Here is a 23508-nt window from a genome sequence, read left to right on the forward strand (position 1 = left end):
AAGTAACTTTTTTGCTGCAAAATATTTCTTGCAGATTCGTAGTTTTATTAAATCGTTGTGTAATAATTTATAAATAAAAAGCAGATATCAAGTTATACAAATAAAAAATTAAAATTTTTGATTGTTTCGATCGTCATGATATTTTCTGTACGTTCTATTCTTTGACGTTTATGAATATTCAATGGTATTTGTATCAAGTAAGATGCATTATAAATTATCATCGGTCTGTATCCATTTTTGTCTCTTAGCTACGGGCAAATGCCTTTAACCTCACAAGGCTCGAAATAATCTTAGCACGTGTGTGCTCCATTTTCTCGTCTCACAAATGACATCAGAGTAGTGACGAAACAATAATAAGTGACATACTTGCGTACAGACATGCATTACTATTAGTACTCGCGCGTCTTCAAAAAAAAAAGTTCAAAATTACCTCGGAAAACACACGCGAGAGAGATCGATAATTTATTTCGAAGCCATTAGCCACAGTTGTTAATTAATCAAGCACGCTAATTACCCAAGGTGGCGCCCGAGCGTTGCACGCTCTGCATACCGTGTCATTAATATCAGATAGACCTACTGGCATAATGACCAAATCATGATTATAACGAGCGACGCGCGAACCACGAAACTGAATGAAGAAAGACCGGATAATTTCAATTATAACATATATCCTTCAATTGTCAGAATTTTATCGATGATAGCCGATTGTTTCAAGCTGTCTCAGCCTTGTCCGCTTGTACGTTCGCCGATAACGAGCCGATTGGAACATTGGAAATATATATAGATATATATTATATACGCACTGCTAGCCCGGGGGTACGCGCCGTTCACAGTCGATCGTTGTCTTGTCGAAATCAACGCGATTCCTCCGAGAGGCAAATGACTTTATCCGCCTTTATCTTATTACTGACATTTATGTACATCTCACGACACGATCGTCGCGATAATCGCGCCCGTTGTATTATCGTGAATGTCAGTCAATTCTTATTATTGCGCGTTGTTCTTGCCTCGCATTGTCGATTAAGTTTTCACAATCGCACACAGGTTCTATCTCTTTGAAGGTAATAAATTTATCTACGCGTCTGTGTGTGTGTGTGTGTGTGTGTGTGTGTGTGTAAGCGAGCGCACGCCTACAAATTTCTATAATAAAAAATTTTTGCAACACACATTGGGAGTTTCAATCCTTAGAATATAATTAAATCGAGGAGCATAATTGAACCTTTATATGTATATATATATACAAAACTGAAAAATTGCTTATATGTCAATTTATATACTGTACATCAGAGACGAAAAAAAACCGTTGATATATACTCACAATGAGACGTGCTCGTGAAGATGAACGGCTTCTCACCGCTCGTTACTTTGACTCGGAGGCAAGAGCGTTCTCCGCGCTCCGAGAGCAGCGTGTCGCGCCGATTTCACCCCGCTGCGACCGGATCGAAGTCGACCTTACCCCTCAATCGGCGCTCTTCCGGATCAGCGGACGCTTCACACAGGTGACGGCACGCATCGGGGTGATGGTGCAGAGTCAGCCACGAGCTATCAGCGTTTCGTCACGTGTCGAAGTGCCCGTCTTTACGGTTGATTAAACCGGGGCGACGTCGACTCGTGTGCTGACGCCTCCGCTTTGCCACGCGTGCAGCGCGTGCCGGAAGATCGAGAGAGAGAAAGAGAGAGAGCGAGAGATAACGTGGAAACACGCAAAAGAGCGCGCGAAGGGGCTAGGTGGGCGCGCGCGCGCGGGGTGCATCGGGTGACGCATGAATGGAGGCCACGCGGCGGCGGTGGTTGAAGTCGACGACGGAAGAGAGTTACCTGCGTCGCATCCCATCTCCGTCGCTCTCCCTCGCACCCCGACTCACCCTGTCTCCTTCTCCCCACTTGACAACATACCTCGCTGCGTCCCCCCCCCCCGTAACTGACCTACGCGCAGAAGCGTCCGATAAGAGTGGCGTAGGTACCGTCATAGAGGGACGCGCGGGAGGGAGGAGGGGGAAAACGGTGACGTCGTTGTTTCACCCTCGTATGACGTCATGGATGAATTGATGACGTATTAAACCGCTTGCTTCCGAGTGGCCGAGTCTGCGCGAGAGAATTCGAGAAAGCTTGTTTCGAAACGAGTGTTGGGATGAGACCAGACACCGCAATACGAGAAGCGTCCCCATTGCGATAGCCTCATTCCGCGATGCTTTGGAAACTTTTAATTGACTTCGCTGCATCGGTATTGACGGCGAATTTATGAAAACGGGCTATTAGTGATTCAACTTGAACTTAGGACACAATTTTTGCTGCGGTAGTTCGTAGGAATATTGTTTAATATTTTATTAGTATTGAGCAAAGTATAGTTTCTGAAATTTTGTGGGATTGAGGGAGAAAATTATAAAAAAATCAAGATTTAAGTAAATTCGCTCGTTCTGTAATTTAATTTTCCTCTCGTGAGACTTTTCAAATCTCTACTTGGACACACACACACACACACACACATATTCCAAATCTTTAAGAATTAAAAGTCTTATAAAAAAAGATGAAATTAAAGTCTACGATCCTTATTGTTAAAGTTACGTGTTACGTCACGAAAATAAACAAATCGCGCAACACGTGAGGAAAATTGGTTATTCTTAGAGTTTTTCCAGGCTTATATGATAAAAGCAAACTGATTCTGATTTCTTAGATCATCGCGGGCAAAACAGCGAAGTACCGTCATAATCTTAAGCGATAATTATCGGCTGATTACATTATGGGGTTGGCTCGATTGCGCGTCGCTGGGTCATAGGTTAATAACGACAGCACGTCTCAGAGCAACACTGCGCCCCCGATGCATTCCGGCGCATCATTGCACGCACGAGCAACGAGTATCGACTCCCGCAGTCTCTTCTCATCGATATTACAAAACCGGCTATAACCAACGTAAACTCGCCGTCAGATCGGCCCCGGTATATTTATGACAATGTGCAAAAAGTACGATAGCGCATTCGGTTAATGCATTACAAAGTCGCCATCATTGACGAATTGAATGATTATTATTTACGATTGTATATTTTACGGCTTTCGAAGGTATTCATTTGCCGCTTAATTGTGAATTTAATATTCAGTTATAAATTTTATTGGCAAATATCCGTGGAATTTCTTATGGCGAATGGCAGTTAAATCAACTTTTAACTACAAGGTTTCAGTTAAAAATATTTTAGAAGACTTTCGTTTAAAACATCTTATTTCACTACAATCTCTTTGTAAAATATACTATGTGAAGTGAATAACGAAATAATGAAATAAGAATTTACGTAATTATCTAGAAAACGTCTTATGTACAATGCATAACATTGTAATCCATTGTAATCTCATGAAACATCCTGCAATCATAAAAATCCACTTTTAATTATACACATGTAAAATTTCGTATCATATATCATATATCGTATAAAAAGCGAACAACGTCATAATCGTGACGTAATTAGGTATGTTACATTCATGAACACCGCGGCAACGCGTGCAATATTGAAAGGAAACGAGAATTAACGAGAGAGTAGCAGAAACGAGAATGTTGAACGAAGGGGAGCGAATTTAAAGCTCGTTTTCCCTCTTTCTCCGTTATTCCTTCGCTTTCGTCTTCCTTCCCACTTTATCTTGAGCGACGCGGCGACGTCGTCGGGTCCGCGTGCCGCCACCGCCCCACCGCACCGCCTCGCGCCTCGAGGTTTGCGTGGGGTTGAAACGGGTGCCGGAGGGTATGGAAGCGGAAGCGGGGCGGAGTGAGGGGGCGAAGGAGGACCGCCGGGCGACCGGGGTGGGTGGCGTGTTGACGTCACCGTAACAGCATCATCGGCCGCGTGGGCCAATAGGTGCGCTCATACTCAGGCCGGGTCCATCGATCCGCCGCCGGTGTGCCGCCGTGTGTGCGTCCTGGGTTATGACGTCCGCGGTGACGTCATCGTTAGCGCCGTTCGCCTCCCGCCGCGGCCGTCGTCTACCGTTCGGCCGCTCCGCTTCGCCCCGCGCCGTCCTACGCCACCGCCGCCGTTGCCGCCGCTACACACAGTACGGTTTTAATATAGCGGAGGAACGCGCGCGATCCAGACTCAGTTACGCGGCGGCCGGCCACCCGTGCGAGTGTACCGCTCTCTCAAGAGTATAGCCGAAGGTTCAACTCTCTCAGGATCTTTCACCTGTCGTCTCTCGCGTTCGCTCTCACTCCCTTTCGTTCAGTCTCTATCGCGTCTTAACGTCGGTTCGAGCATTCAGCAAACCGTCGTTTCGTTTCGCGCATTCAGAAACCGTGCGGAATCGAGCGTTTTTCTCTTTCACGAGGGTGGCTTTGTATCTCCGCGTGTTGATCGTCGCGTTCGGTGCTCCGGAGTGACGGATCCCTCCCCCCCAACGATCGCCGGCCCACGTCGCGATCGAGCAGGACCAAGTACAAACAGGTGCGTGTCTAAAGGAAGAACGATGCCGTCCACCAACACGTGGCGGCAACGATAAAGCGGCGACGCTGACAATTCAAGATTCTGCATGCGAGTGCCCAGAGCGGAAGTATTCGGGCTCCTCGGTGGGGCGCTGACCTCCGATAACATCATCAGGAAGGACTCGCCTTGCCCTACGACGACGCACGCAGGTCGGTGATACCCATCGCACATCACATCACGTGTGGCTGTCTATATATCACGTTCGTTCATTCGTTGTCGCGCGGGAGGAGTTGCTGCCGCTCCGTTCCTGTTTTTTTTGTGTACGTGTGTGTGTGTGTGTTTTGCGTGTGGGAATCACGGAGCGGGGCGCATTCTCCATCGGCAGCGGCAGGAGTTCCTCATCTTCTCTCTGCTCCAATTTTTTCGCTTTCCTTCCTCTTTCCTTCTTTCCCCTTTTCCCTTGATCTTTTTCTCCCTAACTCGGCTCTCTTCATGTATTGTTCCTCCACTGATCGATAATCGAGCAAATCGAGAGAGCATCCTCGGTCTCGACCGGCGATAGTTCGCGCGACGGATCTTTCGACCATGCGCTCTCCCAGACTTGCGGGAGAGTCTGACCTCCTCATTGCCGTTTCTACTTGATTTTCTTTCCCCTCCCCCCTGCCATCCATCCGACGACCGGCGCGGCGCGCATGCCTCATTGTTAAAGGGATGTATCGATGCTGAATGACCAGTTTTTCGCATCTCTTTGAGCGCGACGCGCGTATTTTGACAACTCGCGATCGGCGTGGACTGTGCAACACACACACACACACACACTGATCTCATTTTGTACGATCTCATATGAATTAAAGGGACCTCTCGAACTGCCGATATTTCGGTGATCATCCGTCAGGATCTAGATCTCCGATGCCCGCGCCGATCGAACTTGCCGAACGACTCGCGTTCCAATACGCAATCTTCGCGGATCTATCCGCGACGCCTCGCGGAATTCCCGCGGATCTATAAATCGGCAGCTATATCGGACGACGGTCTCGAACTGTTTTTATTGTTCGACGCGCGCACGCGTCTTTCGGCCTCTACATCGTGAATCGCGCGGGATGCCACGCGCGATCGGCACGGTCGCCCGATGATCGGCAACCGTCGCGATTGAAGGAAGCGCGAGGTCGCCATAGCGCCGCGCCGTAGCGCCGCTGATCGCGTACGATCGCGCGATGCGCACCACCGTCGAGGACAGCATTGGCAGCACGGAAGCGACCGCCGCCGCCGTCGGCGTCGCGGCGCATCACCATCATCAGCATCAGCAGCATCGCGGTACCAGCGACGTCGCCGCCGTCGCCGCGGTCCGGCATCTGGGCGTCGAGCAGCAGGAGCGATCGGCGACGGCGCCGATCCATCTGTCCACCGCCACGCCGTACCACCAGCTCACCATCGCCGCGGACACCAACAACAACCACGACCATCATCGGAACCTCGAGCACCACGCGGCGCAACGTCACGATCATTGGAACAAGTGTAAGTCAGATACGCGGGGCGCAAGACCGCGGATTACTCCCGCAAGCTGCTCGCTGCTGGTGATGGTTATGGTGATGGTGATGTACGATGATGATGATGATGATGATGATGATGGTGGTGGTGGTGGTGATGACGGTGATGGTTCCGCGCTGAAGATGCTAGTAGTACTCGAGCGTTTTGTTCGTTCGATCGAAATTTTCGACCATCGATAAGATTGCGGTTTTTTTATTTTATTGATAACATATGTGTGTAGACGGTTTCACAGCTTCCTTTCGTCGACGTTTTTATGCACTATAGATCCTGTCTGAATATTGAGATTCCATATTCTGCAACCTAATTTGATTGATAATCGATTGATAATAATTGATAATCGAATAACAAATGAGAAAATTATGAATGGAATTTTTCGAAATAAATTGTTCTGTAAAATACAAACACTGTGAGATTATAAGATGTTATCAAATTGCAAACGTCATAAAAGAGAAAAGATCATATTAGGTAGTGAAGAAAATTTGATACCTATCTTAATGTCGATGTAAAAAACGTTAAATTTAATACCATTTTATTAGTTATTTTTATAAAAATCGATGTTTTCATAAAATTATAAACACTGCTCGGGAATAATAAAATTGTTGAGGGATCCAATTGCCAATATCGAACTTTTATTATTAAGCTGTAAAATTTGGAACATAATAATGTAATGTTAATGCTTAACCCTAGAGAGTCTTTGTGAATTTTCTCATACGTGAAAGGCCAAGCGGGGTAATAAATTACCCCAAACTTGTACCGCGTGTGTAATATTTCTATTTGTTGTTAGATAACTTTTTAATAGATAATTTTGTTTGTTCTTTAATAGGGAAGACAATAGTAGTCATCAATTAGCGGTAGTAAAAAAAAAACAGTAAAAAAATTTCGAAAAACAAGAAAAAGAACCAAAAATTGGGCTAAAATGACAATTTTTATAAAAAATGCCGTAGTTTTTCATAAAATTAACCGATTTTAAAAATTCCAACGGATTTTGAAAGACAAATAGACAACCTTCAAGGGCATGTAAGCGATTTTTTCGTTTCTTAAAAAAAAAACATATTTCTTTGAACATCTGAAGTAGAGGAAATGATGAAAAACTGTCGGATGGGAAAAATCGCAAGAAATAGAAAGTAAAACAGATTCTGTCGATTATTATTTATTTGAAAGGTAGTCAAAAGTTATAAAAGTATATGGAAACAGTAAAATTAACTCCACAAAAACTTTACAAAGTTTTAATCAGTTGCTGTGCAAGAACAGCAAAAATGAAATAATTGACCGAAGCTTAAACAATTGTATATGAAACAGGGGTAGAATTTTCCGGGGAGTGCTATAAAGTGTATAATTTTTTGTTACCGATTTTCACAAAAAATCTGAAATATACTCTACTGTGGTAAATGTCGAACGTAAACGGCCAAAGGGGGTAATACGTTACCCCAAACGATTTTCTTTTTCGGTTTTCAGTTGCTGCACGGATCTAACGCACTCGCTGAATGACGGAGGTCGACTGCCGGATGACTAAACTGAATTATGGTTAGGGTCTCGGTATGAAAACTAACCTTTCTAAGGCAGGGGCGCAATTTGAATTTTGCGTGGGGTAACGTATTACCCCAGAAAGACTCCCTAGGGTTAATGTGCCAAATTTATTTATACAAAAAATCAAATTGCAATCTAGAAATCGTTCAATTAATTTTTTCCATTTTAATCCGCGTATAATTAAGACCGTGCATACAATACGATATTAAAACTTTTTATCGAACATATTACTAAATTGTTAAAATATTTATTTATATTCAACGTGTGCTGCTCAATATCTAGGTCACATAATATCTCGTGCTTTAGTTTCAGTTGTAAAAGCGAAAATTTATCGAAATTGATATAACACGTAATGTAATTTGTTGCGCGCGGTTATCTTGATAACGCGAAGGGAAGATTTTTGTGCATTCACATTAACTTTTTACAGTTGCTTCTAATAGACACCAATCGCTTCGGTTCTATTTTAATAATTGTGTTTCGGGACGATGAGACATATCATAAGCTCGTTCACCTAATTTGGCTTTCGATATTAAAGCGAGATATGCAAGCGTCAGTCTTCGCGTCAGGGATATATTAATCGATTTGAAAAAAGCGGCGAATGTCTTCACCTGTGTAATATTTGATCACCGATAATTGTAACTCGTTTCTTCTTCGTGCCATTTGCGGTGGCTGCGGCAGCTAAATAATTGAACGTTATTACGGAGCGATTTGGGTTATCGCCGCCTCGCGCGCTCGTCTGATACATTTCCAAACGCTCGTCACCGTTTGTGCCCGATATCTGCTTACGTCACGGCCATGACGTAGACGGCGGACGAGAATATCGTTGTTATTATTTCGCCTAGACAATCGCGGTGGTCCACTTTGCCGCGATTATTCTCTGTCTGCCAATTAAATCAATTCACTCGGTCACATCGATCGGCGGCGTTAAATTATGACAGAAAGCTGATCCGTTTTTCAACATTTGCATTGATATCACTCAATATTGTTATGAATAACGTAGGAACGTTACTGACATTGTTCACATTAATCCTTAAATGCCACACCTCTTAAGAATCTCGTAAATGACACATGGGGTCTAAAAGACCCCAGCATTGCATGAAAAATGTCTCCTTACTCATTGATTTTTTGATATTTAGTTATGAAAATTATTTTCAATGTTGTTCAAGGCTTAGAAAAGAGAATAAAATGTTTATATTGTTAAAATTTCAATTTCAACATAGTATAAAAAATTAAGTAAACTGAGTACTGCTAAGTGTATAACCGGATAGGTCAATCTCTCAACTATCATCAATGGGAGCATGAGCTCCATTTTTGGGGGGAACATTTGAAAATATATCATTGTAAAGGGTCTGGGGTCCGCTGGACCCCGGGTGGCATTTAAGGGTTAAAAATTGTCACTTTTTCAAATTTTCTAGATGAATGGTTAGTTTCAAGCTTCTAATTTTTTTAATTGTGTTTTAATGGTGTAATCATCTTTTGAAATCTCTTAAACTAAGAATGCTATAAAAGCACATCGTTGCAGACGAATAATTATCGAGATGCAGGTTTTTAAGAAAGATTTAAATTTTATATTATTATTATTTTTATTCGTATTGTCGTGGATCTCATCGCCATCATCACTATCTCTATGCTTCACATTTCTAAACCAAACATATCTATTAAAAAATTATCCAGAAAACTCTCCGTTATTTTCTCGCATCCATCACAACTACATTTATTATTATTATTATCTCTTAATCGATAAGTATATAAATAAATCGATAAAACTAACACTCTTACAAGCAAAAAAACTGGGCCGGGTTTTCTTAATTCATTTAGCATTTATAAAACTTTACTTTGGTCGAAAGACACACTTCGATGTTCGGGTGGGCTTTCACGAACGATTACCACCCCCTCGGTGATCAATCGATATCGCGGGACGCGTTCTCTCCGCTTCCCACAGGATTTTTCACAGGTGTAATCGGCACGTTGCAGTAAATATAGTCTGGCAGTCGGCCGAGAGTGCAGGCCGTTTCTTTTCCGCGTACATACTTGGTCTGCACGAAGAGACCGCAGGGAAAGAAGAGAGTATACCGAGGATTACAAATATAACCACTTGCGTCGAGAGCGGGTGCAGGTGCGGCGCGGCGTGGCGAGGCGAGGCGAGGCGAGGCGAGACGGTCAAGCCAGCCGGTCGGTCATCGGTTTATTGCCGCGCTCGAATTGCCGACAGCCGCCGCCGCCGCCGCGCGCGCCGATCGTAACGTAATTCTCGCGGGGAGAGTAACGGCCGTGGCAATGGTAAATCGGCGCCTATGACTTCCTCTGCGCCGCGCCGCGCGGAGCGAAGCTAAACGGGTGCTGTCGCCGATCGATGAATCGGTAGCGTAAGAGGGTGTAAAAAAGAAAAAAAATTATAGGGACGAAAGAGCGCGAACCGAAGTCGATCGCTTCGAATCTCGTAAATCTTCGTTAATGTAGGTTCCAGACTGGATATCGAATTGTGAATTCGCGATTATTCGTAAAATATTCTCGCGAAAATTAGCTTTGCTCGTTCAATTGTGGATACCAGATGCAAAATGCAGAATATTTTATCGAGACACGAATTATCTGTGATTTATAATATGATGGAAGGATATATAGTTGCAAAATTAATTAATCTCTTTTTTTTTACATGCAGACTATCGTAATGAGATATTCGATATGTGGGGCGCGATATAAAATAAATCGTGAAATTAATATTTTAACGATTCCACATGTTTTTTTTGCATCGTAATACATATTTATTCTTTCGCACGGTTACGAACTAACAAGTAATCAGATATCGCGTCTAGCAAGTAGTTAAATGCCTTCAGACTCAGACGTCAGCGAAGGTTTTTATCGCGATGTCTGACAATGATCGGCCGTAACTACTTACCGCGGTGATGTATGTATATGTCGTGCTAATTTTAACTTTACAAAATTTATGTATTACAGTAAATAGATTCCTTTTGTGTTTCTTCTTACATTCATTATCTCGTTTAATTGGTTGTATAGTATATTTGTCATATATTTAGATATTATATGATTTATTTATTAGTCCCTCGTCCCTCGTGCTAAATTTTCTAATATATCGCGGAACACACTATCTGTTATGTCTTCTTCCTAAAGTACAGAAAATGACCCCTTCAGAAACGTATGATTTCGGTACTTTTTTGGAAGATGAATTTACACAATTTACTTTCGACGACTATTCCAATTTTTATCGACAAATAAATTATTTTTGAAGGCAAAGTGAATTACGTAGCGCGGTTTAGCTATAATCTTGCAAATATCCATGATTTCTTGAAAAAGGTACAAATTTGTTGTATCAGTTCACTGGAATGCATTTACAAGTCAGTTAGAATGAGAATACTGTACACATATTGTTTTTTTTTATAAAACTATTTTTATAAAATCTCTCATGTGGTGATATTGAGATTATATTTTCAAGATAAAATTACATACTTTGCAATATTCAATGATACTATAACGATATGTTCAATAATACTATAATATCATTATAATGTCCGTTTCTTTATCTCTCCCGAGAAGAATTACGATTTTATCCCACAGGAGGTTTCATAAAAAAACATCCACGATATACGTTTGACAGTGGATAATACCCTTTCAAAGAGATCTTTATATTTTGTTCATCATTTAAAGTGGGTCATTTCCGCAAGAATATTACGTTATGCGCCATATGATTCTTCTTTCGCCCACGCCGGTGATTATGAAAAGTGCGTCACTTCACTTCCCTCATTATTTTCGTGCAAGTCCAATTTTCTTGTATCCGTTTAGACTTAAGCTGCTTTCGGGGAGCTCGCTATTAGCGCTATTGCACCATTCTATCTTTATCGTTATCATTAGGTGTAAAACAAGGATAGAATAAGCAAATATAGTGCTAATAGCGCGCTCCCCGAATGCCAGTTTTAATCGACTTCTCTCAGTAGTGAGACTTATCCGGCGGAGATCTCCGCGATCAAAGAGAACGTTGCACGCGCGTGTCCGGACTGAGTTGTTCTCTCGGGTTGTTGGAGACGCCGATGTTGGGCGGCAGGTGGGTGCAGGGGTGGCGGGAGGGGAAGGGAGGGTGGGTTTGTATAAGCGACAAATCCCGCGTCCCTTGACTCGTCAAGGCCGGAGCTCCATAAACAGCCGTAGCGTTGTATGCACGTATATTACACGTGTTTATTATGTACGCGTGTGCCGTAAACCAAGATAACGACGTCGCGCGCGCGTGCTTTCTTGCGGCCCCGGTATAACGCCGCGCACCCGTTATAACGTAGAGCTCGTTCACGCAGTCACTGAGCAGCACAAGGGGGTAGCTTAAAGTGATATCGGAAAATATTCTCTGTGTATAAAAATTCTTATACATTATATTATCCATCATGCCGCTAACAATCGGTGAGCGCGCGCGCGCGCACGTCGTCCTATTTCTTTTCCACGCTCGCAATCTCTATTTTCGCGCCGAGCGAATAACATTCCGTTACGCGTGAATCGCACGACGAACAATTTTCCAAGCGAGTTCATGTAATGCTCACTATGCGTATACGCAATGTCTCGAAAGTCCACCATATAGCTGTGTATTTATTCGGCTATAGACTATAAGTACTGTACGTCGTTTTTTCACTCTATTTTCCGCTATCAATCGATCTTTCCATTTTTATCATTTTTCGATATTTCCGAAGCAACGAAATGACCAAACAAAATGATACAAGGGTAGTTTATAATGTGTTTAGACAAGACTAAATATTATAAAAATAAATTTATTAATTCATGCAATTTGTCTTTTAGAGAAATTATTTACAATTTGTACAAAATTAGTTATAGAAGAATTTTATACACCGAGAGATTGTTTGTTATTTTTAGTGTTTAGAAGAGTATGATCATACATAACAATTAATTGACAGCTTTGTCGATAAAAACATGTATAAGGACGATGAAGAGTTATTCTTTAGTGTACATGTGAATATTCAAAGTAAGTTATACCCTTAAACGTGAGAAAGAGAGAGAGAGAGAGAGAGAGAGAGAGAGAGATCATGTGCACACGAATAATTAAAATATTATTCGTGTGCACATAATCTGTCTCTCTCTCTCTCTCTCTCTCTCTCTCTCTCTCTCTCTCTCTCTCTCTCTCCCCCTGTTTTTCTCTCCTCCTTCCTGGCAGTCAAAGTATGAAGGGTTAAAAAAATATCTTGGTGGAACCGAAGCAAGCGCTTCCTAGAGGCCAATTGCATTGTTTTCTTGGGCAAACTAAATATACATGCGAGTCGGGCGATCCGCGGCTACTTGGCCGGGCTACAAAAGAGACGAAAACGGAAACGAAGACGGCTGACGCATCACGTGCCGCTTAGACTTTTCACGTTTTCGACGTGTGCTATAGCGTCGAGCCACGCGCGAGGAATAAACCTCGTGCCTCGTATTATCGCTTCGTGTAAGAACACGCCGTTACTCCACCACTCTGATACTGTTGCGAGCATCCCGCCACACCGCGCTCCGCTCGCTCGCCGTGAATCATATATACGTCTGTTACGCGCAGCGACGCGACATCGGCACTGATAAGGCGTTCCGCGATTCGTTCGATTTGTTCGCCGATCGATTTGTTTATCGGCCGTTAGCCGATGATAGCCGGCAGATTGTATAAATCACGCTCGCCCCGGAATTCATGCCGCGCGCTTTCCCGAGATAAAACGTACCTTTGTGTAACTGAGAGATGAGATAATAATGCGCCACGCACGGCAGACTGCCAATCTTTTTTTTTGTTTTAGGAAGAAAAATCGGCAATAGAAGTCGCGCGCGGAATTTCTATTTTACAGGATTTTGAGGTGAATATTGTATAAAATGGAGTTATCGTTTGTTGAATGATAAAATATTTCACCTTTTATTTACGTTACAGCGATTAATTACGCGTTCTACACGATCTTTTTAAAACGTTGAACTTTCGGTAGGAATTTTAATATTACACGATTGTCGTGTGTGTGTGTGTGTGTGTGTGTGTGTGTGTGTGTGTGTGCGTAGGAGATTCAAAAGTTTATAACGTTTTAATTAATATAATTGTGTAAATATATCATATTTTATATATGAAATATTAAAACATTTAACATTTTAATTCCGATTTAATTCGATCGAATATATCTATAAGATAAATGATTTCAATTTCAAATACATGCAAATCTGCAATACCTATACATAATGATATAGTTTTAATGGCTAATTGACTTTAATGTCTAATATCCACAACATACCAAATTGTGATTTAATTCAGTTCATTAATATGTAATCATATCATATTACGCCCGCCGGTAAATATTCTATTTCATTAGTTCATAAAGTGTAAATCAATACAATTATGAATTCTTTCTATAGCGATATTATATAACGATGAACAAATATTAAGTTTCATGATCAAATATCAATCGTCCAACACTTCAATTTTGTCGAGGGCGAAATATTTATGATACTGCTTGATTAAACACGAACCAGCGAACACACACATTTCGCAAGTGCAGAAATTAGGATAAATAATATACGTGTGTATGGAAGAAATTGTTCGAAACGTAGGCGGCCAGGAGATACCCAATCACGACGTTCACGTTAAATTCACTCGCTATCTATCGAACCCTTTCTTCGGACGGAGGGGACACGCGACCAAGAAGCGAGCCTTGTTGGGGTGGACAAGGGAAAAAAAAGCGTACAAAAATCGGCAACGCGGGCGAGCCGGAGTTGATCTATATTGCATAAATGTTACACCACGAGACTTCGTCAAATATTCAACGCACATTGTTACCGCGACGTCGTGATGAGGCTTTTGTCAGGGATGATGTACGTATTGCACGAAAGGGTGAGATTCTGGTATCGTGACTCTCGCGAAGAAATCGCCGGGGAGTACAAAGCAGTCAATTACCTGGTCTGTCGTCGTCATGTTAACGTCGCGCGATATAATCGACGTAACCTATACACGTAATACAAAAATTCTCTCTTAACGTAATAATATAATATATTTTATGTGGCTTTTGTGGTCCTCCTTGCTCTTTGTTTCTCACGTATTTTAATTCATCATTCGCTTATTGTTAGAATCGTACAATATAACTTTTGCAACGGCGGTACGTAATTAACCTCTGTCATCTTTGAATAATTTTCAAATATCTAACAAACGTACTTTTGTGTAAATAAGTTTCTAATAATAATTATACTGATCTCTGCAATAGTTAAAATTTTATTAAGTATAACTCTTTAGGTGTTATGTGTTAATTTTAATCGCTCTGATTTTTATGCAAACACAAGGCAAGTTGTAAGAGTGATTTTACGGCGTGAAACTGATCCATTTGCGCGGAAAATCATGTCGTTTTACTTGAAACTCAGGCACAACGCAATGGCGAGGTCTATTTCAGGTGAAGCATGTGCGTCATACAACGCGTGGCTTTACGCATTTTTGCCGCCGCGAAAAGTCCGAATTATCCCCAAGTCTTTTTTCGGCAGGCGGCTGTTGAAAGTGATGTCACGTGTATTAACGTGACTAACGTGCAATCCCTTAATAAATGAATTCTGCAACGCTCGTATATCGGGATCACGGCTGTCAACGGCCGTTGATATTTTCGTTATCATCTGTTGTATACGTGTGATATTTCAATCCATTAATAGATCGTTCATGACATAACATAATAGTATATGTTAAACTTGAAACTGATAGGACACCATTTTCTTGAAAATTGACGGCACACTCAAAATATGATTTTTTACATCAAAAATAAATCGCAAGAAGAGGTAATTTTCTGCTCGCGGTCGTGCGTTTCTTTCCAAAATATACGATGAAATAGCGATTAATCAAGGGCACAAAAATATCGCAGATATTTTATTTCTGTATACACAGACTATCCAATGTTACTGGTTTCATTTATAAACTTTTATATTGAAATGGAGTAAGTACTTCCTTAATGAGAATTTGATTGAACTCCATCAACTTCTTCACAGCTTTTTATTTCTGAATATCCAGATATCTTGAACTCAGGATTGGCATTATATTGAAGACACTGACGAGGAATATAATTTAGCTGTAATTAACTTTTTAACGTGTTTCCGAATCTTAGTTTATTTAAAATTTGTTTTACCTTTCTTTCTTATTTCTTACATATATATCTTGATATTTGTGTCCATTAAGAATCCATTTCATATTGATCGAGCAATTAAAATAAAAATAATCAAAATAAAAAAGTTGGAAAATTTTTTTTCTCAAGCAGGCCAGAGAGAGAACTCATACAGCAAAGATAATAAAAATTTTTCATAATTTTTCTATAAAATTATCACTACAACTTTTCTGTAAAATACATGTCATGTATAGTGTTATCGATTTTTATTCGTTAATCTATCGAGATAAACAGTCTTCTCAAGGCCATTATTAGAGAGAGAACTCATGCAGTAAAAACAAAAAAAATTTTCATTACTATAACTTTTCTGTAAAATATACGCGTATAATGTCATCGATCTTTGCCCGTTAATCTATCGCGAAACACGGATAGTATCGAGATATGGCGGGCAAATTCGATTCCTCGCGCGGATTTCCATCGATCGTCTCCGTCGGAAAACTCGCGCCTCGTGTCCGTTCCGTGAATACTCGCCGCGCAAGCTTGGCGTCGAGTCGGTGGCGTCGGTAGCGGCGACGGCAACGGCGGCAACGACGGCGGCGGCGGCGGCGGCGGCGATAGCATTAACACTGACGTCACAACGCCGCCCCCGTCCGTCATCGACCGTGCGGCGGGATGACGACGTCATGCTCGCCACCAAGGACGACGCTATTTTGGGCGTCATGCATCGCCGTCGTCGACGTCGCCGTCGACGTCGTTACTGCCGCGTTGGAGAAGGTGGTGGTGGTGGCGGCGGTGGCGACGGCGGCGGCGGCAGACGACGCGGCTTCAGTGACGGTCGAACCTTCCTCCACCACGTGGCCCCCGTCAGTTTGCTCTCGCCGTCACCTGTCTTCGCACGCGGCTTCCGCGTTTCCGGTATCCTTGCCCGCCGTACCACAGTACCGGTACCCCGTGTCTCGTTCGATCGCGACGCGAGAGATGCTTCGATCGACCGTGGCAAGGTGAACGCAGAGTTCCGTCGACGGCTCGCCCGAAGGGACTTCTTCCGGTAAGGAAGCCTTGCTGTTCTTTTTTTATTTGCGGTCTAAATCCTTTCAGCTTGAAACGAATTTGCTGTTTTCCATCGGTTTTCTTTTTTCACCCTTGGAGAACCGCGAAAGGTTTTGCCCGAATCATGGGCGTTTTATCATAGCGGTTATTGTGTTGTATTTATAACACAACTAACGAAAAAGTAAAAATGATCAAGTTGTTGCCGTTAATATTAATGATCTCCAATATTAATTAATTAATTGAAATACTAAATATTGGGCAAATTGAAACTCATTACCTTTGGTAAGGAGAACTCATGTATTTTTTAAATATTGATTTTGCCGTGACAAACATGTTGTTTTTCACTTGAAATCTGCTTCGCTATTCATTTAGATAAATGCAAAATTAATTTTACCGCGATCCGCAACTACCGTCGTTACTTTTATTCATGAATTTTTTCATGAGTTCGATATTGATTCTTCAAACTTTTTAATTGCCTTATTTTACATAACTTTAAAATAATTTGATACAAAGTGAAAAGAAGTAAAATAAACATAACGGAACGGACAGGTTTCTCTCGCGAACGGTTTATCGAGGCGTGTAATACCTTGTTTCAATGATATTGACAGTGATCAGAAAATTGTTGATTGATGGCCGGGTATTTCCTCGGGCAGATTTCGTTGGCAGGTAGGTAATCGTCGCGATCCGACACACCTTGCCGTTTTTGTGACTCGGCGAGATACGATATATGCCGCGTGTCGTATCGATCGCGCAGAAGTTGATTCGACAGAACGCGAAGTCGGAGAGGGGTGGTTTAGAAATTTCTTGCGCTACTTGACGCGTTTTCTGCGTTAAACCGTGACTGGAGATTTCGAGTATTCGTCGCGATTGACAGGCATTAAATCGAGACAAACGTTACGTAATTAATGAAGTGTACGTATACATTAGATGTACGCATGTACGTATATGTTGCAAATATGTATGTATAATGTATGTATATATTGCTTTCTGCGAAACGTGACTCTGCAAAGTAAATGAATTCTAATTACTAAATAATCACAATATTAATTAGAAATTGCATGAATTGCCCTAACAGCTGCATGATGATAAAATTATATAAAAAATTGCAGTAAGTCCCCATTTACAAGATCCGCTTTTAAATAAATAAAGTGGTTCTTAAATTGAGTTTTCGCTCTCCTCCACTTTTCTTCTTTACAAATTGTAGATTTACTTTTGTTAAATTTTTTACTCTCCTCACTTTCAATCTTTCCGTACATATTTTAATTATCATAGCATTATTTATTAATGCGGTATTACAATTTGCAATTTGTAATTGTCCACTTTAAATATCACATAATTTGATATTTAAAGTGGTTTCTTCAAACAACGAACTTACTCTATAATTAATTGTATGGACATAACATTTTAACAGTTAATTAAGTAATACAATAATTAATTAAATAATATAATAATAGCTAATTTATGTTGAAAATTTAATAAAACGGATCGCTGTGGGGACGGATCACGTGTCGCATTGCACACCCCAGCCTCGCCTGACATGTGAAACGTGTCCTGCATTCTGGTGGTTCGTGATTTCCGTGTTTCGCCTCCGCGTTTCGCAATCGCTTCCGGGAAACGGCGTTACGCCGTCGTCGCGACGCGGACGGCGGGCGTCCGGGGAAGCGACGTCGTCGAGATTGCGTCGAGGCACGAGCCTGCTCGCGTAATAGCCGGCGTCTAAATTTAAAGCGGCGCGGCGGCCGAGGCGAACCGCTGCGGGATCACGAGCGCGCGTGACGCCGCGCGTCGCGACGACGACGACGACGACGACGACGACGACGACGACGACGTATAGCGACGACATATCGGGGTAGCAGCGCGTGCCAGGGCGTCGATGACGATGCGTACTCTCGACGCCGCCGATCGCGAGCGTCGCAATCGTGAGTACCGGGATAGCGATTAGTTTGGTGAATAACCGCATTGGCAAAAATTCTCGATCTCATTCTTTACGCGAAAATTGAGAGAAGACAAAGTTGGGAGGGAAATAAAGTAATTTTTCTTTATAAGAGGGCTTGACTTCGAAGCTAGATTTTACCGGTTCTTTGCAGCGTTTCAATGCAATCGGTAATCCTATCTTTTTTAGTCTATTTTCCTCTAATTTTTTCGTATGATGCTCTCTTCTGATGCTATATATAAAAGCTCTGAGCATAAAATGTTCTGTAATATTTACGCGAAATAAGGATATATTATTTTAGATGTTTATAATATTCTGGTACTATTAGTCTATTGTTTATGGATGCGACATGTTGAGAACGAAAATAACAATACTAGAGAGATAGCAATCTCGTACATTCGAATTTTCTACTCTCGAAAGAATAATTTAATCCAGGATCTGAGGATAAATCTAGCTCGTGCATTTTGGAGAGAACGGAATACTTTATCTCATAAAAAAGTGAAATTGCAAAATTTCTCAATGTGCTGACTAGTATATATACGCGCGCTGGGTATTTCTGGCGAAGTTTAGCCTCATACTCGAGAATGTGCATTATTGTCATAGCGTTGTCGTATATAGTGGGCGGTGCACTGCGTCAGACTTCTCGTAGCGGCGAACGGGTTTATAGGATACGCAATGAAATTATACAATGTAGTTGCAGAGAGATAGAAGTGCTGGCGAGAAATTTGCAGAATGGAGCGACAAGAAAAACTGGACCGACCGGTGCCAAGTCGAGAAAAATAAAATCCGAAGAAAATCCATCGCTTGTTGAGTAAAACGGGAAAATAGCTTACGTGCATTTGATACGGCAGAAATCTTTGCACGTCGTTGCACAAATTTGCATTACAAAGATTTGATTTTACATCGGACAACACACATACTTAATCAGCGGAGAATTAGAGAGTGCAATTCCACGAATACGTTCTAATATATATTTCTATAGAGTCGTTATATATCGGCATGCGATAGCTATATTTTCTTAAATATCTAAAATGTATTTTCATCGATACCAATCATTTTTAGGTGTCGATTATGTATCGATTGTTGAACTTCGATTTAGCATCGGTATATGGAAACTATTCGAAAATTGTAATTCCGAGTGTGTCGCCTACGAACAATTGTCAAGTGGAACAAGTCCGCCAAGTAAACAATCGACCGGACTAATCGTGCCGAATTTGCGCACACGCGACAGGCGTGCGGCATGAGAACCGCTACCAAAATATTGATCTTCCAACGTTTGCAATCCGCCACTAATACTAACTGCAGACAAAGAGAGACAGAGAGAGAGAGAGCGAGAGATCCGGCAAGTAATTGTTTCGCCAACCGGCCAACGTCAGTTAAATGTCTCGATACACAGATGTCAACAAATTCGCCCACGTGCTCGAACGTGTCTTTTGTATACCGATACTGATCTCAATATGTTACATAATATCATTCATATCGAACATCATGAATTGCATTCATTTTGTTATACGTGTCTTTTATTCTTATATTATTTTTAATTTATATATGTTGCGCATTAGATTTACATCATAAAGCGTATTGCTTCGTAACGTGTGAACTGTAACAATAATGATTCGCTAACAATGAAGGACTCTCGAAGGAAGAGTGACACGAGAGAATTTTCGCACGTTGACTTTCGACGAGCATTTAACGTGCTGAATTTGCGTGCATTTGAGCATCGAACAAACGCAACGTGCAATTTCTCTACGAATACAACAGCTGCGCAATCGTCGCGCTATAAACGTAATACCTTTCGCAATACGGAGCGTAATTTTTGCATGATGTCACTGTGCAGTAATGCGCGATGGAGCGCCGTGAGGGACGTCTATATGCGCTACGTGCTGCATCTGTTAGCAGCGGCACCGGCGCGGCGGCGCATCGCGCACGTGCTTCCTCGCGAGCTTTTTTAGCGCGCGGCGCGCACCGGCCGGTGATGACACAGAAATAGTGCATCGGTGAATAACCAGCATGAAGGAAAAACCGCGCCGGCACAAATCGAGTTGGTCGGTCGAACGAGATCCAAAAGATAGCATCGCGAGCAGAGAAGGATCCGCGTTTTTCGTCCCGCGATTAATTTCTCGATATAACGGCACGTTGATTCTCCCACGCTTGACGACGCCCGATATATAACCGTCGAAATACAGCGAGATATCAAAGCGCTTGGAAACGAACGAATTTCTATTTTGCGAAAAATACTTTTTTAATACTTTTTTTTTGTTTCATATCGATTTTCTCTTTAAGTCACATCGCAGAGCAGTTCTTAATAGCGCCGGCTTTCGCTGAACTTCACTGAACTCGATGGACGTTTATTATCGAGGGTGACCTCTGAGCCGTTAAAGTTCCGAAGTGTGCACCACAGCTTGCGTGCCACCGCCGCCGGAGGAAATGAAGAGCCCGCTTTAAAGCTCGACGTTAGAGTCTAGCAGGCTATTTCTAAGCTTGCGTGGAAACGAGAGAGAATATCGGGATATACATGAGAATGTGTGGTCGACGACGGTGGCACTGACGAAGCGCGCCGGTATTGATTCAACGCGGTAATCTGGTTGGCTTTAACGAACGCGCAAATCAAATATTTCCCATACGGTCTGTAGGAGGCTGCGATTTCGACGATGATACCGATGATCGAGTGCGCGATGCGCCGCGCCGCGCCGTGACGTCTCTCCTCACGCTATTGATCGTCGCCAATAATCCCACGACGATGACGTACCACCTTCATCCGACGACCTACTTCGCGGGCTTTCACTTTTGTCTTCAAATATTTATGTCCTGCTCCACCCGCGATTCTCCCAGCCTCCTGAAATCTTGAATCCATATCCGGATCATCTCTTTTTCTTCAATCGTGCAAGAACGTCATTTTTGCTCATTTTTTAAATTTTTTACAATTTAATTTAAATTTGTAATGTGTTGTTAATGCTTCAATATTAATGATTTTTTTTATACATCTTGTTTTAAATGCGTTTCAGGCAAACATCTGAAAGAAAAAGTATGCTAATGAAATGAATATTTTTATGAAATAAATAACTTTATTTTGTTATATATAAATATATTGAACCTTTGCGCGATTATCTATGTTAAAATGGAAATGATTCGGAAAATGTACGTATACTTGTAGTAGTAACTGATGTATTCGCGAGATCGTCCTTCAGATCGACAAACTTATCGCGTCGGTAAAAAAAAAAAAAACGCTGATGAGTTATAACGATATTAATAATGATCGATACGTTAATGATACTATAATGATCCCGCGATTACGCGATGCGCCGCGTAAGAATGCAGCCGGACTAATTCCGGCTGGAAGCCGGAGAGAAACGTGAAATGCTTTCGGAAATGTGGCGAATGTCTCGAAAATCTTACCGCGAAGATTAAGGGACAATATTTACGTGCGCGATCTGCAATATTTACGTAACTTGTCGGCGTAATTAAATTATATAATAACTCTGTTGTAACGACAACAAAATGAGTAAAAAGCTGACTTTTTTTTTAATTTATCCAGCATAGTCTTCAGGGTCCTCTTCTCTCTTTCTCGTTTTTCAACATCGTCTTCTGCAATGATTAAGATGAACGATAAATCAATGGCGTCAACGCGTGTCTTGACGGCATATCGGAATTTATTAGTTGGTACCGGCTGGATTTTCCCTCTGTCTCTTTCTTTCTTTCACTCTGATCGACAGTGCTTGAGAGATAACTGTGTCCCGGCATTCCTCGACGAGGTCGCGACGGCGAGGGAGGCCGACGGCTTTTTTGCATTGATATTAAACGGCGTGTCACCTATGCTCCGCGGGCTCGTAGATCAGCTTAATGCGTTCCGCGAGCACAACGAGAGAGGATTTCAATTAAAAGCTGACGCGGATAAACGCGGAGCGACGCGTGACGCAAACATTCTGACACGCGTGCCGCATCCTGCGTCGAACCTGCTAATTGCCGGCCATGCTAATTCGATTCGGTGATTTCTGAATGCATCGAACAGAATAGGCTTTTACAAATTGACATTTGCGAATGCAAGAATAAGATCAGTCTGTGATTTCTAAGATCGAACTTATGTTAGGACGCGGTCTTATAAATCAATGAACTTGCATTACTCTTGCATCAGATTTCTTAATTACTGTAAAAGTGACGCAAAAAGTTGTTATCCTGATATTCCACATTTATAGTTATTTTTTTTATTTTATAAGGCATTTCTTATATTTTATAAATGTATAATATTTTAGAAGATATAATTTTATACGTCCTTGTAACTAATTAATTTTATTAATGGAGGATAACATTTGGAGAACTTAGAAATCACGCGCAATTCTAAAAATCGCGCGGCATGTTATGATAACGCCGTGTCAGATTCTTCGTGCACTCCAAGGACACTGGGACAACAAATTCTAACTAAACGGTGGCAAAGTTGAAATAACTCTGTTTCGCGTAAAGTAACTTTAGTCACGACTCTGGTATCCTTGGCAGTGATACATAACGCGACGATATTTCTTTTTAAAAGAAATAAGACCGGTAAGCGGAGGGTGATAATCTTTTTACTTGCGAAATATCTTTTCTCGCGTCTAATAAAGTTTATTACATTATGTCAACTCGTATGTTCGAATGTTGTACGCTCAATGAAATAATGAAGAAGAAAAAGGGAACTATATCATACTTGAAAACGTATAAATGCACACAAAGTAAAAAGATTTCAACATCCATATTGGAGATGAGTACGATCTTGTTAGTTTTCGCGTCTCGATGGTAAAAAGACATGTCGATAAAGTGCGCGCTCTCGTAAAATAGAAATAAGGGACAACGTAATCGGAAAATTGCGTAAATTTACCTCCGGATGCGCCTCATGCTCCCTTTTTAGTGGCCTCATTCACGTTGCACAGATCTAAATAAGGCAAAAAGGAAAAAGCGTCGGTAAGCGTAGGACGGGGGATGAAACAACCGT

The 23508-nt window shown here is 41.9% G+C and overlaps 1 protein-coding gene across 2 annotated transcripts in view; it reads left to right on the plus strand.

Moving 5' to 3' along the window:
• Window positions 1-4094: 4094 nt before the first annotated feature.
• The window catches only part of LOC112461119 (nuclear receptor subfamily 4 group A member 2), a 64588-nt gene continuing 45174 nt past the window's right edge, over window positions 4095-23508 (plus strand). Inside the window, exon 1 of one of the 2 annotated variants that reach the window (XM_025026219.1) lies at window positions 4095-4612. In XM_025026219.1, the coding sequence (XP_024881987.1) occupies window positions 4510-4612 (103 nt within the window). In that variant the 5' untranslated portion in view covers window positions 4095-4509. Of the gene's footprint in view, window positions 4613-5617; window positions 5919-23508 lie in introns of those variants that run through there. The other variant, XM_025026218.1, reaches the window with a different exon arrangement.

This window comes from Temnothorax curvispinosus, unplaced genomic scaffold (assembly GCF_003070985.1).
Source record: "Temnothorax curvispinosus isolate PA1 unplaced genomic scaffold, ASM307098v1 QBEX01011098.1, whole genome shotgun sequence".
NCBI classification, from domain to species: Eukaryota; Metazoa; Arthropoda; class Insecta; order Hymenoptera; family Formicidae; genus Temnothorax; species Temnothorax curvispinosus.